Source organism: Notamacropus eugenii, chromosome X, assembly GCF_028372415.1.
Source record: "Notamacropus eugenii isolate mMacEug1 chromosome X, mMacEug1.pri_v2, whole genome shotgun sequence".
NCBI classification, from domain to species: Eukaryota; Metazoa; Chordata; class Mammalia; order Diprotodontia; family Macropodidae; genus Notamacropus; species Notamacropus eugenii.
Window position 1 is genome coordinate 100,046,431 of NC_092879.1, and position 13,511 is coordinate 100,059,941.

The 13,511-nt window shown below is 56.8% G+C and overlaps 1 protein-coding gene across 1 annotated transcript; it reads left to right on the forward strand.

Moving 5' to 3' along the window:
• Positions 1-85: 85 nt before the first annotated feature.
• Positions 86-13,511, forward strand: ZMYM3 (zinc finger MYM-type containing 3). The gene is made up of 25 exons (XM_072626836.1): positions 86-271; positions 959-1,609; positions 2,207-2,250; positions 2,494-2,566; positions 3,312-3,603; positions 3,703-3,877; positions 4,067-4,291; positions 4,405-4,555; positions 4,740-4,855; positions 4,946-5,032; positions 5,172-5,322; positions 5,756-5,928; positions 6,020-6,185; positions 6,460-6,524; positions 6,611-6,767; positions 6,943-7,058; positions 7,142-7,316; positions 7,465-7,611; positions 8,103-8,206; positions 8,467-8,635; positions 9,006-9,157; positions 9,676-9,790; positions 10,445-10,699; positions 11,858-11,975; positions 12,084-13,511. Exons 2-25 carry the CDS (start codon positions 976-978, stop codon positions 12,274-12,276), a joined length of 4,053 nt encoding a protein of 1,350 aa, XP_072482937.1. The 5' UTR covers positions 86-271; positions 959-975; the 3' UTR covers positions 12,277-13,511.

Consider the following 13,511-nt stretch of genomic DNA (forward strand, 5'->3'; position numbering starts at 1 on the left):
TTGCAGGCGGCCGCGGGGCTGGGAGTCTCGCGCCGGGGGCCGGCGCTGTCTCGCGAGCCCCCTCCCCGCGCCAGCCAATGGGCTTGGTTGCTGGCGCCGCCCGCCCGCCTGGTGCAGAGCTCTGGGCGCTGCGAGCGGCGCTGCCATTTAAAGGGGCCGCGACCCCCGTCCCGGCTGCTGGGGAGGGAGGGAGGAGGAGGAGCTCGGGGCCGTCGCCGTCTGCAGCCCCTGGCTGGTAGTCGCCACCCTAGCCACACTAGCCCCGCCGCAGGTAGGGGCAGGGCCGGGCCGGGCGGAGGCGAGGAGGGGCCGAGAGGGGTTTTGCTGTTCGCCCCAGGGGAGCTGGGGAGGGAGCGCAGGTCCAAAATGTCTTCCTAGAAATGCCTGGGGTCGGGGGGGGGGGGGGGGGCGGGAAGGTGGGGGGGGCAATAGGGGGCCCGGGGGAGGGGCCGCCCGAGAGGAGAGGGGAGGGGCCAGAAAGGACGAGGGGGAGGGCTGGGGACCATGTAAGGGGGGGCAGGGAGGGACCAGCTGGGGCGTTTCAGGGGTGGGGGACCCTAGGGGGAGATCGGGACGGGGGGGGGGGCGGGAGCAAGGAAGAAGGCGGGGGGGGGGTAGGAGCCGCCCCCGCGGGGCTCACAGCCGGGTCAGGGTGGAGGCAGGGGCGAAAGAAGGGGAACTTCGAGCTGGAGGCGGTGGGGAGTGGGGGGGAGGTCAGGTCCGGGTTCGGGTTCGGGTCTGGGAGATCAGGCAGGAGCGGGCACGGGTCCAGGGTGGGGACCCACTTGTCCCACAGGGGGCGCTACGCAGTGGAGGAGTGGTCAGCCAGGCGAGACTTGTGGGAATGCATGTCGAGGAAGGGGGGTGTCCAGAGGAAACCCAAGTAGAAAATGGGGTGTGTCTCAGAGGCAATTTAGGGAGGGGGCTTGGCTCCAACCATCCCACTTCTGACCCACAGCCCAAATCCAGTCATCCATGGACCCCAGCGATTTCTCCAGTTCATTTGACTCCCTGGCTCTGCCAGAGAAGCCCCTGGCAGGAGACCTTCCAGTGGACATGGAGTTTGGAGAGGATCTGCTGGCTTCCCAGACTGCCCCTAGCCAGGGCTGGACTCCTCCTGGTCCACCACCAACCACTGAAGCCCTAGACTTACTGGATGCCCCTGCTGGCCTGGAAAAAGACTCAGGTGTTCTAGATGGAGCCACTGACCTCCTAGGACTTGGGGGGCTTCTCTACAAAGCACCCTCTCCTCAAGAGGTTGAACACAGTCCTGAGGGTACACTGGGCTGGGCTTCAGGGGATCAGCCCCTTGAATCTGCCCCACGAGGGCAGGCCCCTGAAGTAGCAACACCTGATCCTGGGGCTGGGACAAGCCCTGCCTTGACTGAGGGGCTCCTGGAGCCCTTGGCTCGGGATTCACTTATCAACCTGGAAGAAGAGACCCCCTGCACAACTGGGCGAAGAAAGGTCCCCCCTGGGCAGGAGGAAGAGCTTCTGCAGGGGCAGCCCCCAAGCCCAAATGTCCCCCCAAGCCCCTCTGTGGGGGAAGCCCAGGGGGAGAGCAGCTCTAAGACCCAGCCCAGCCCCCCAGCACACCCCTCCTTGCCAGGTAGGTTGCTCTAATCTGGATGGAAACTGCAGGGCTCCTGACCTGGGGCAGGGAGGGCTTTACTTTTGAGTCTCTTCTGCCCCAGCTGGCTTCTGGCAACAGGGTTCTTCCTTAGTGGCCTGAGACGCGCCTCACTGTGCTTCTTGAGGGCACCGTAGGCTAGAGGCTACCAGCATCACACAGTAGGAATGCAGGATCATGGCCTAGGCTTGAGTAGGAGAGGAAAGGTTCTGTGGCCTACCCTGCTGTGACAAGGGCACGGAGGAGGAGAATGGGGGCCTATTTAGATACCAGCCCATGTCCCCACATTTGTGTACTCCCTTTCCCTATGTCCTTAGGTAGCTGCATTCCTTCTTGTTGGGGAAATTTTTGGTTTTGCAGGAAAAGGGGTATGAAGCGTGTTAAGTCAGTCCCCAGAAACTGGGGGCACCAAGGCCTCCTGGGGTCAGTGGGCCAGGAATTGAGGCCCAGGGAGCCCTGAGCAGGGCCCCGTGTGGCCACAGACCCTGGAGTTTTCCCTTTCACTTTTGAGGAAGTGGCCCAGGAATAGGGGGCAAGGGCGGTTGCAGGCTCAGGCTGCATTTTCTTTCTTTGCAGGGGATGGCCAGACTGAGAAAAAGAGCGAGCAGCCTCCTGAGAAGGTGAGCTGGGGAGGGTGACCAAAGGAGCCTGGCTCCCCTGCAGCCCAGGGGGGGAGACCTCCCCATGGGAGCCTCCTGAGGAGCACACGTTTTCCTGGCCTCACCTACCTGCCTCCTTCCCCTTCAGGCTCACCTGATGGTCATCCCCCACCCCCACCCCACACAGACCTGGGCTCCTGAGACTGGCTGACTGGACGGCCCACCTTTGATGTCAGCTTTCCTCTTCTCTCCTCTCTCTGCCAGGAACAAAAGAGAAGTGAGCGCGCCCGGAGAGTGGAGGCCCCCAAACCGGAGACAGTGGACTCCTCAGAGAGTAGTGAGTTCGTTTCAAGAAGATTTCGACCTTTGGGGGTAGCTGAGAAAGTGGACAGCCAGGTTTTGGCTTGTGACTTCTAGGTTCTCCAGTCTCCTGCCACATGTAGCTTGGCATGGGGAACAAGGCTAGTAGTGGGGGATCTGGGCCAAGGGCATTCATGATGGGCAGCCATCCATCTTAGCTGGGCCATGCCAGCCCTGAGCAGCATGGGGGTGGTGACCAGCCCTTGCCTCTGGAGCCAGTCCCCTTTGGGGAGAGGGAGGGGACTAACCCTCCAACTCTAAGCACCTGCTATGTGCCAGGCCCTGGGCTTTTTACAAAGATGATCTCATTGGATCCTCACGACAGCCCTGAGAGGTGGGGGCTGTGGCGATTTCCATTTGACAGCTAAGGAAATGGAGGCAGGCAGAGGTTTGATGATTGGCCTGTGAGTGTCTGAGGCAAGATTGAACTTCCTTCCTGCCCCCAGACCCTGCTCTGCCCACCTGGCACCACTGACTGTCTGGGGACAGGACTCTTAACCTTTCTGAGTTTTTCTTTCCTCATGCAGGTGAGGAAATCCTTCGAGTGCCTCTGTGTGAGCTGTCTTTTTCTTTCTTAGACCCTCCTCGAAGGAGTTTGTGGGGAAATCCAGCTAGAGGGCCAGGAAAGCCTTAGGGGAGGGGCCGAGGGTTTAGATCTCCTGGACCCCCAGAGGGCAGTTGGTGGCCCTGGGCTGTCAGCTCATCACTTCCTCCTTCAACAGTCCCAGTATCGGATGAGGACTCGGATGCTATGGTGGATGACCCCAATGATGAGGACTTTGTGCCCTTCCGGCCAAGGCGCTCTCCCCGGATGTCCCTGCGAACCAACTTGGCACCCCGGGCCTCCCGCTCGACAGGCACCAAAATGACCTGTGCTCACTGTCGGACCCCCCTGCAGAAGGGTCAGACTGCCTACCAGCGCAAAGGGCTCCCCCAGCTCTTTTGCTCCTCTACTTGTCTCACCACATTCTCCAAGAAACCTCTGGGCAAGAAAACCTGCACCTTCTGCAAAAAGTGTGTTGGGGGGCTCGGGGGGAGGGGCACTGTGGTGGGCCCTGGGAGGGGGAAGGGCACCGCTGCTACCACCTGCTCTGGAACCTGTCCAACCTTTAGGGAGATCTGGAACACGAAGGACTCAGTCGTGGCCCAGACCGGGTCAGGAGGCTCATTTCACGAGTTCTGTACGTCTGTCTGCCTCTCCCTGTATGAGGCCCAGCAGCGGCCGGTGCCCCCAGCAGTGGATGCATCGGATGCCACTCGCTGCAGCATTTGTCAGAAATCTGGAGAGGTGAGAGGGGGTGGGAGGGAGGTTCCCATCTGGTGGTCCCCATCTGGTGGTCCCCTTGTGGCTGAAGCTGAGCTCCCGCAGGCCTGAGGGTGCCAGGCCTGCTGGAGGTTTGGCATGCTGAGGGGTGCACTTGGGTGGTGCTGAGGCCTATTGGGAGGGCCTGGCTAAGGCAGGGTCTTGGTGTGGCAGGTCCTCCATGAGGTCAGCAATGGTAGCGTTGTGCACAGACTCTGCAGCGACTCATGTTTCACCAAGTTCCGTGCCAACAAGGGACTAAAGACCAACTGTTGTGACCAATGTGGAGCCTACATCTACAGCAAGGGGGGGGGCGGGGCCCCTCCCCCTGAACTGCTTTTCCATGAGGGCCAGCAGAAACGGTTCTGCAGCACAGCCTGCTTGGGGGGTTACAAGAAGGTGGGGCTGGGCAGGGGCCTGGAGGGAGGGCAGCCGCAGCGGGTAGAGAGAGGAAGGAGGGGCCGGGCTGTACCAGGAATGGGAATTCAGCATCCCTTTTCCTGTCACCCCAGAAAAACACCAGAGTGTACCCATGCGTCTGGTGCAAGACGCTATGCAAGAACTTTGAGATGCTGTCCCACGTGGACCGGAATGGAAAGACGGGCCTCTTCTGCTCTTTGTGCTGTACCACCTCCCACAAAGTGAAGCAGGCTGGGCTGGCTGGTAAGAGGGAGATGGGGCCTGTGCTGAGGTCTATTGGGCCTGCTTCCCATCTTCAGGCCCAGTGGCATCCTTTCTGCCTGCCCTGCTCAGACTACTGTGTGGCACACCTGGCCCCTTCTGTTTCCCAAAGCTTTGTCTGTTCTTGGTTTGTGGCTCTCATCCTCGCTCTTTCTTCTCTTTCCAGGCCCTCCTCGCCCCTGCAGCTTCTGCCGTCGAAGTCTCTCTGAGCCCTGTTACTACAACAAGACAGATCGCACAGTCTACCAGTTCTGCAGCCCCAGCTGCTGGACCAAGTTCCAGGTACCCTTGCCTCAGGGCCCTGGGCTGGGCTGGGGCAGTGTCCTTCAGGTGGAGCTCAGCGTACTCTGACCAGCGGCTTTGTCTCCACAGCGCACAAACCCAGAGGGAGGCATCCATCTGAGTTGTCACTATTGTCATAGCCTGTTCAGTGGCAAGCCTGAGATCCTGGATTGGCAGGTGAGGCCGAGAACGGGCCCCGGTATCTGGCTGGCTACTTCTCCCTCCACAAAAGCAAGTGTGCCAACTCTGGCCCGACTGCCTGCCTCCTTCCTCCTGCCCACTTCCCCCGGGGGGGATCCTTTCTGCCTCACTCCAGGACCAAGTGTTCCAGTTCTGTTGCCGTGACTGCTGTGAGGACTTCAAAAGGCTTCGGGGTGTGGTGTCCCAGTGCGAGCACTGCAGGCAGGAGAAGTTGCTTCATGAGAAACTGCGCTTCAGTGGGGTGGAGAAAAGCTTCTGCAGTGAAGGTTGGGCCTGCTGGTGGAGGGGGCAGGGGAGGGAAGCGAGGGCCTGAGCTCCTTCCACCCCAGTGCTCCCTGGGCCTTGTGCTTGTTCAGTAAATTCTGGATCGGATTGGAAAGCGAGGGGCATCTAGAGAGGTCTCTTAGGAAACATCCAAATGTTCAAGGTGCTGGGTCTCACACACAGCCTGTTCTGCTGGGCCTAGTCCTGTTGTTGGGGGTAGGGGGTGGTGATGCAATTGCTTTCTTCACTACAATCCCTGGGAGGTAGGGGATGCAGCTTATCTCCTCCCTGTGTTAGAAATGAGGAAACCGAGGCAGTTTGCCCAAGGTACCCCTGCTGAATGGCAAAGATAGCTAGTGAATCTCAGTTGTGTCTGGGCTGGCCCTGCCCAACTCTGCCTGGGCTGGCCCTGAGGGTGCTACCCCTTCCCTGCAGGCTGTGTGCTGCTCTACAAACAGGACTTCACCAAGAAGCTGGGCCTGTGCTGCATCACCTGCACCTACTGCTCCCAGACCTGCCAGCGTGTGGTCACTGAGCAGCTGGATGGCAGCACTTGGGACTTTTGTAGTGAGGATTGTAAGAGCAAGTACCTGTTGTGGTACCGGAAGGTGAGGGGAAGAGGGCCTGGGGAGGGAGGGGGTGAGGAGGGAGAGGTATCTTTGGTAAGGCTGAGGGCTGAGAGTCTTCTGGTGTCCCCAGGCTGCCCGCTGCCATGCCTGCAAGCGCCAAGGGAAGCTGTTGGAGACAATCCACTGGCGGGGGCAGATCCGGCACTTCTGCAACCAGCAGTGTCTGCTCCGCTTCTATAGCCAGCAGAACCAGCCCAATCTGGACACCCAAAGTGGGCCCGAGAGCCTCCTTAACAGTGAGTGATGTCAGAGACCTGAAGTCACTGAGCCCTGTGTTTCCCACTCTCCAGGGAAGGGCTGCTGTGGTGTAGCCTCACTTTTCCTCAAGGGGAAGCCATATTGGTGCCACACCCTTTTCCACACAGAAGAGAGAAGTTGTTGCTTCTGTTTGTCCCGTAACCTCTCTCAAGATCTCCCCAAATCTCCTATTCTGTCACCTCGTGACTGGAATTCCCATTTGTTTTCCCTGAAGCAGTCATTAGACTAAAGAACTCTCCTTTTTATTTTCAGGTCAGTCTCCAGAGCCCAAACCCTCTGCCCCCTCGCAGCCCAAAGTGACCAGCAGCGCCACAGCGGTGAGAGCCCAGGCAGGACAAGCTCAAGCTGGGGACAGGGAGGGAGATCCACGCCCTTAACTGTCCATACATCTCTGTTCTTGCAGGCTACTACTACTAAAAGCCGCTCAGTCCCAACTGATCCCACACCCCCACCACCACCTTCAATGCCCCGAAAGAACAAAGCTGCCATGTGCAAGCCCCTGATGCAGAATCGGGGCGTGTCCTGCAAGGTGGACATGAGGTCCAAAGGGTGTCAGACAGGTGAGAAGCAGCCAGAGGGAGGCCTGGGCCTGGTGGCCAGAGGGAGGTAGAGGCCTGAACTTAAAGATGAACTGCTCGGGAGGCCTTTGGCCACTATCTTTCTGAGCAGAGGGTTTGCAGGGCGGGGAGCCCAGGAAACCAAATGCAGGAGGGCCCTTGGCTCCTATCTCCTCAGAGCAAGACTGGAAGCCACAGGTGATCGTCCTGCCCATCCCAGTGCCCATCTTTGTCCCAGTGCCTATGCATCTGTACAGCCAGAAAGTCCCAGTGCCTTTGTCACTGCCTATCCCAGTAAGTCGCTGTGCCCTTCCAAGGACTGAAACACAGCCCCATAGCCAGCAGCAGTCCACTCTCTAACTGCCCAATGCCCCCAGGTACCTGTGCCCATGTTCCTGCCCACAACTCTGGAGAGCACAGACAAGATTGTGGAGACTATTGAGGAACTGAAGGTGAAAATTCCATCGAACCCTTTGGAGGCTGACATCCTGGCCATGGCGGAGATGATAGCAGAAGCTGAGGAGCTGGACAAGGCCTCATCCGATCTCTGTGGTATTCCAGAGAAAGGCTCCTGGGAGGGCAGAGGGTTTCTAGTAGCCGTGTAGTGTGCATCACTGGCAAGAGCGCATACCTAGGAAGCTAGAGCTGGGGGGAGGGGGGGAGGTACAGGAACCAAGCCCATGTGCCCTCCTGCCCCCAGACCTAGTAAGTAACCAGAGCACAGAGGGGCTGCTAGAAGACTGTGACCTGTTTGGACCAGCGAGAGATGACGTCCTCGCCATGGCGGTGAAGATGGCCAATGTCCTGGATGAGCCAGGGCAGGACCTAGAAGCTGACTTCCCGAAGAGTGAGTGTTTCCCCATAGAACTGGGAAGAAGCTAGCAGGGGGCTCCCAGTGATTCCCCAGACAGTCAGCTGGCATCAGGTAGAGGGAAACAGGGCCAAAGATTGGGATTGGTCCTGACCATTCTTAGAATTTCTTCATCTCCAGAGGGTTTTCTCTTCAGGCCTTCCAGTAATCTAGTTCAGAGGCACCACAGAAGGCCAAGCATCTCTAGTAAGGCCCAGACCATGTAGCCAAATAAACTTGGACAAGAAATGGTTGCCAAGGGCTGCAGTGGCATGGCCCAGGGGAGAGGAAGTAGGACCAACATTGCATCAACAGGAAAGGACTGAGTCCATTAAAATGCAGGTTCTACCAAGTTAACTTCTCCAAGTTTGCTTTAGTTTCCTCCTCTGTAAAATGAAGAGGTTGGACTAGTTGACATCTCAGAGCCCTCCCACTTATGAAGCTATGATGACCTCAAATGGGCTAACTGCCTGCTGGCCCTCCACCAGATCCCTTGGACATTAACCCCAGTGTGGACTTCCTTTTTGACTGTGGCCTGGTGGGACCAGATGATGTCTCCACTGAGCAGGACCTGCCCCGAGCCATCCGAAAGGTGAGGCAAGACTGTGTCTACTGCTCTCCTAGGAGGAGGAGCCATTTGGTCACTGACTACTGTGCACTCCCACAAGCTGACCCAAGTCAACTAACCCCCACCACGGCCCAAGCTCCAAGAACAGGCTGTGATTTGTGACCTTGTAACCTTTGGAATCTTGCCTGAAACTGTCCTGAGGAGCACTGCTGCCCTCCTGCCTGGCTGCCCTGGGTGGCCTCACCTTTGGTCTGCAGCCCTGACTTCCTTCCTTCTCCATACAGGGTCAAAAACGACTAGCACTTTCTGAAAGCTGTTCCCGGGATTCCATGAGCAGCCAGCCTAGCTGTACAGCCCTTAACTACTCCTATGGTGTCAATGCTTGGAAATGCTGGGTTCAGTCAAAGTATGCAGGTGGAGAGTCCAGCAAGGCTGAAGAGCTGCGCTTTGGTCGTGAGTGACTGGGAGGGGGGCAGCGAGGGCACTGGGCTGTTCCTTGGCTGAGGATGTCCTGAGGAGCGAAGGACTTCTGCATTCCGAGGGGGTCTGGCTGACGAAGGCACTCAGTCAGTTACCAGGGCCCCAAAGCCAAGGGCTCTGCTAGATCTGGCGGACATTTCATAAAACAAAAACATAGCACGTCATTATTTGGCTTGGGCTTGTGTATTTGTCCACCTCTCTATTTGTTTCCCCTTCCAAACTCCAATCCCTTCTTTCTTTGGCTTGAGTGGTGGGACCTCTTTCTGGAGGACCTGTCCCAAGACCTGTCCTTTAGGGCATCCCCCTTTCCCTGCCCACCTCTGCTCACTATCCTTCCCTACAGCCAAACCAATGAGGATCAAAGAGGACATCCTGGCCTGTACAGCAGCTGAACTCAACTATGGCTTGGCCCAGTTTGTAAGGGAGATAACACGGCCCAATGGCGAACGATATGAGCCTGACAGCATCTACTATCTATGTCTTGGCATCCAACAGGTATCCCCTGTAGCCCACCCACTTAGCCCTGAGAGGGACTCTCTTATCTTCTGACATCCCCTCCCCCAAGCACTCCAGGGCAGGCAAGATACCCAGCAGTCCTCTCTGACTAGAGCAGAGCTTAGAGTCTGATGGCCCAGGTAGTAGCCACACTCATATGTTGAGTCTCCATTTTATCCTTTCTGGACATAGGGATAAGGTGGGAGCTGTTTGATCTGTGAGTGGGAGAATTTGGGTGTTTCCATCCAAAAAAAGAGTCTAGAGAGGGGGAGATGGGAGACTTTTTTTTCTTAAAGAGCTATCGCCAAGTGACCTCAATTCCTAGTGTTACCTGCAGGCTGGCTGCCTGGCCTGGGCTGCCATCTCCCACTGGCTCTAGCTGCTACTGCCCCTTAGAGCCAGATTGCCCTGAGGGCTCATATCTCCCCAGAGCAGGCACCAGGGCAGCCTGGTCATCCAGTGGGAGGGTGGGGGAAGTGGAGGGGGCAGGCTTCATGGCTATCACTGTCCTCCCACAGTACCTACTGGAAAACAACCGAATGGTGAACATTTTCACGGACCTTTACTACCTGACCTTTGTTCAAGAGCTCAACAAGGCCCTGAGCAGTTGGCAACCCACAATCCTCCCCAACAGTAAGGAATGGTGGCTCCCTGCCCCTCCTCCCCCAGTTCCAACAGTCCTCTGATCTGTGCTCTTCTTGAAGCAGGAATGCAGCTGAAATTGGTGGGGAAGTGGCTATTTCAGAATTTAGAAGGCTCAGACCAAGGCACCTACAACTGGGAGTGGACTTGGAGCCTTAGCCAGTGACTGAGCTCCTGAGGAAGCCTGGTGTCCAGACTATCTAAAGAGCAGGGCAGACTGGGGAGGCAGTGGGACTGGCATCTTTATAAGAGCAGAGGACACCTAATCTACACATTGTCTCCCCCAGCATCTAGCACCCACTGAGCATCTGAGCAAGGAGGGAAAGAAGGGAGGTGGCTCAGGCCTGGAGGAAGGAGAAGGGGCTACTCCAAATGCAATGGAGAACCCTTCTGTGGGAGGGAGAAACTGGAGCAGCTTTAATGCTTAACACCAAGCATTAATTATCTGGGGAGGTTCCTGTTCTGTCCCTTTCTCTGTAAGGACACAAATCGATGCAAATCATACAAAATAACAATTTCTACATCGAACCTAAATGAAAGCAAAAATCCATATCCCTTGTGTGGTCTCACTCAGCAGGGTCAGGGTTGCTACTGCGGCCATGCTAGCTCCCCCCTGACCCTGTACTCCTCTCCCTCTGCACCCAGACACAGTGTTCTCCCGGGTGGAGGAGGAGCACCTCTGGGAGTGCAAGCAGCTGGGTGTCTACTCTCCCTTTGTCCTGCTCAACACCCTCATGTTCTTCAATACCAAGTTCTTTGGCCTGCAGACGGCAGAAGAACACATGCAGCTGTCCTTCACTAACGTGGTGCGCCAGTCACGCAAGTGTACCACTGCTCGGGGCACCACTAAGGTAGTGAGCATCCGCTACTATGCACCTGCCCGCCAACGCAAGAGTCGAGGTAGGAGCAGCATCCACACCACTCCCTGTCAGTCTGCCCCCCTCCTACTTCTCTATGTGTGGGCCCAACGTAGTGCAGCTGAATGGGGAGGGGGGGTCTGTGTGTGACCAGTGAACCTCTCCCAGTCAGATGACAGTCCTTTTCTACTTTGTGACATGGACCAGGGCCAGTAGGTATGGGGGTGTGTGTACGCAGAGGAGGGAGGGAAGGAGAGCAGGGGAGAAAGAGGTTTTCCTCAGTTTCCCGTTGCCCCTTTGCTCTCATGTTTCCCGTTAACCTGAATCTTTGTGTCTTCTGAATGAGGGCCAAGGTTGCCATGGACTTTATTGCTAAATGAGGCTGCCCTTGGCACGCATGCTTGTGTGTGAGTGGCTGCCCAGGTAGCTGGGCTGATGTGGGAAAGGCAGACAGGCGGGTCGTGGTGTTCACACTGGTCCACAAGATGGCAGGTTGTTAGTGATTATGTTTTTGGGAGGACTCCTGAGGTCCTCTCTCCAGCAGGGGCTCTGGATGCCTGGCTTTTTCCCTAAGTCTCATGGGCCTTTTGACCTGAAACGATGAGCTGACCCAGACTGCCATGGGCTCTCTTACGTCTGTGGAGTTCCAAGGCCCGATGATCACTGTGGCGCCCTCCCCCCTCCTCCCCCCCCTGCAGTTCCCAAAGCCAGGGGACCTTCCCCCCTGGGTTTTAGTGTTCAGGACCTTTTTGGCAGTCTGTCTAGGGAAACCTGTGGCTCCCTTCTCAAAATAACATGTTTAAAGGCCTAAAACAAACCACATGCAATTACAAGGGAACCTGGTTCTGTTGAAATAGTTATGAAAATTTCAAGAAAGGCAAGTTCATGGACCCTTGGAAATCTCCCTGTTAAGAAGCCCTGTTTGATATTATTCATAGAACTTGGGAGCTGGAAGGGATGTTGGAGACCATGTAAGCCAGGGGCTCTTCACCTGTTTTGTGTGGTGGCCACCCTTGGGCATCCATCTGCTGAAGCCTCTGGGCCCATTCTCCCACTCCTGTCTTAAAATTCTAAGAGTAAAACAAACAAGGTTACAAAAGAAAGCAATTCTATTAAAATAGAGCCATCAGAATTTGTTCTTGAAGTTCTAAGAGCCCACACTGAAAACCCTGCCCTGAGCTGACTTGCAGTCCCTCTCCAGACACCAGTTCAGGAAAGCGGAAGAGGGAGGAGGATCTTCCTGTCTTGGAACAACGCGAGAACCGCATGAACCCTTTGCGCTGTCCTGTCAAGTTCTATGAATTCTATCTCTCCAAATGGTGAGTGGGAAGGCTGAGGCGATTGGTGATGAGTGAGTGGGACCAGGCCATGAGCTGCTGGGGTGCTCTCGGGTCCCTTCTGCTCACTGGCCTGCTTTCCTCCTGCAGCCCTGAGAGCCTGCGGAGTCGGAATGATGTGTTCTACCTGCAGCCAGAGCGCTCTTGTATTGCTGAGTCTCCACTCTGGTACTCAGTGATCCCCATGGACCGGAGCATGCTGGAGAGCATGCTGAACCGCATCCTGGCCGTTCGGGAAATCTATGAAGACCCAGGTCGTCCTGGCGAGGAGGACCTGGACTGAGTGTGCCAGGCGCCTGCACTCTCCACACCAATGTCTAGCCTGTGGCCCACCCCTGCCCTTGAGAGGGGTTGGCCCAGGCACCAATGCTGCTCATTCTGAAGGGCCCTGCCCACCCCTCCCCGCTCCTTCTCCCAAGGCCTGCCCTGGGAGCACCTGGCTTTCCATCTTCTTTCATACCACTTGTTCCTTTGCTCAGGGGCTCTTCTCCCAGTGCTAGGCCCCACTGGGGGCTCTCTCCCCTGTGCCTCAGAGCAACACTCTTCCCCCTTGGGCCAGATTGGGGTGGGAGGTGGGGGGGGGGGTGTAGAAGATCTTGGGTCAGCAGGCCCAGGCAAGGGAAATCAGTGCCCTGGTGCCCTTCATGGGTTTCCAGGTTTGGGAAAGACCCCTGGTGCCTTCCCTTTCCCTTCCCTAAAGGTGCCGCTCTAGGGCCCTCACCATGAAAGTTCCCCAGGACAGGGGGGAAGGGGAGAGGACCATTGACCCTGAAGCACAGTGCCCTGCAGGGCTTAGCCACTATTTCCTGTGCCAGGCCTCCCCTCACTGCTGGACTCCTCCCTCCCAGGCACCAGGGCCTTGTGCTATGAGTTTAGTGATTTTTCCCAGTGCTTTTTCCCTCTCTGCCACAGGCAGAGGATGACTCTTGAGTGCAGGGTGCAGGCTTCTGCTCCCTGTATCTGTGTGTCCATTTGACTCAGCCAGCCATGGCATTGCCGGGCTTCCCCCTTTTTCGTGGCCTCCTGCCCACTCCCCCTTGAGCTCAGTGGGCAGTTCCCACAGCAATAACCATGCCCCCTCCTGGCACGGGGTTTGATTCCCCACTCCTGTCCTACCCCCATTGAAGAACCAGGCTGAGCCTGTGGGGGCCTCTTGACAGTTTGGGTGGCATCTGTTAACAAGATCTTACTGGGGAAGCTGAGTCGGGAGGCACCTCCTCCCCCGTTGCCTTGTTTTTCTTCTTTCCCCTCATTGCCTTGTTGTTCCAGGTTAGCTAAATAGGGTCAGGCAAAGGGGCGCCCAGCTTCCCCCAATGGCTTTGCTCTTCCCTGGCCCCATTTCTGTGTTTTTATAACTGTTATCGGTTTAGCCGCTGTTTCAATTGTATATATTGTTGTGAGGTGCCTCGCCTGTCCCCGCAGTGATGCTGACGCCCTCGTGTTGTAGTGAGAGAAGCCGTTGTCACAACTAACCTTCTGTCCCTGGAACTGTTCGTTTCAAATAAAGATTCAAAAGTA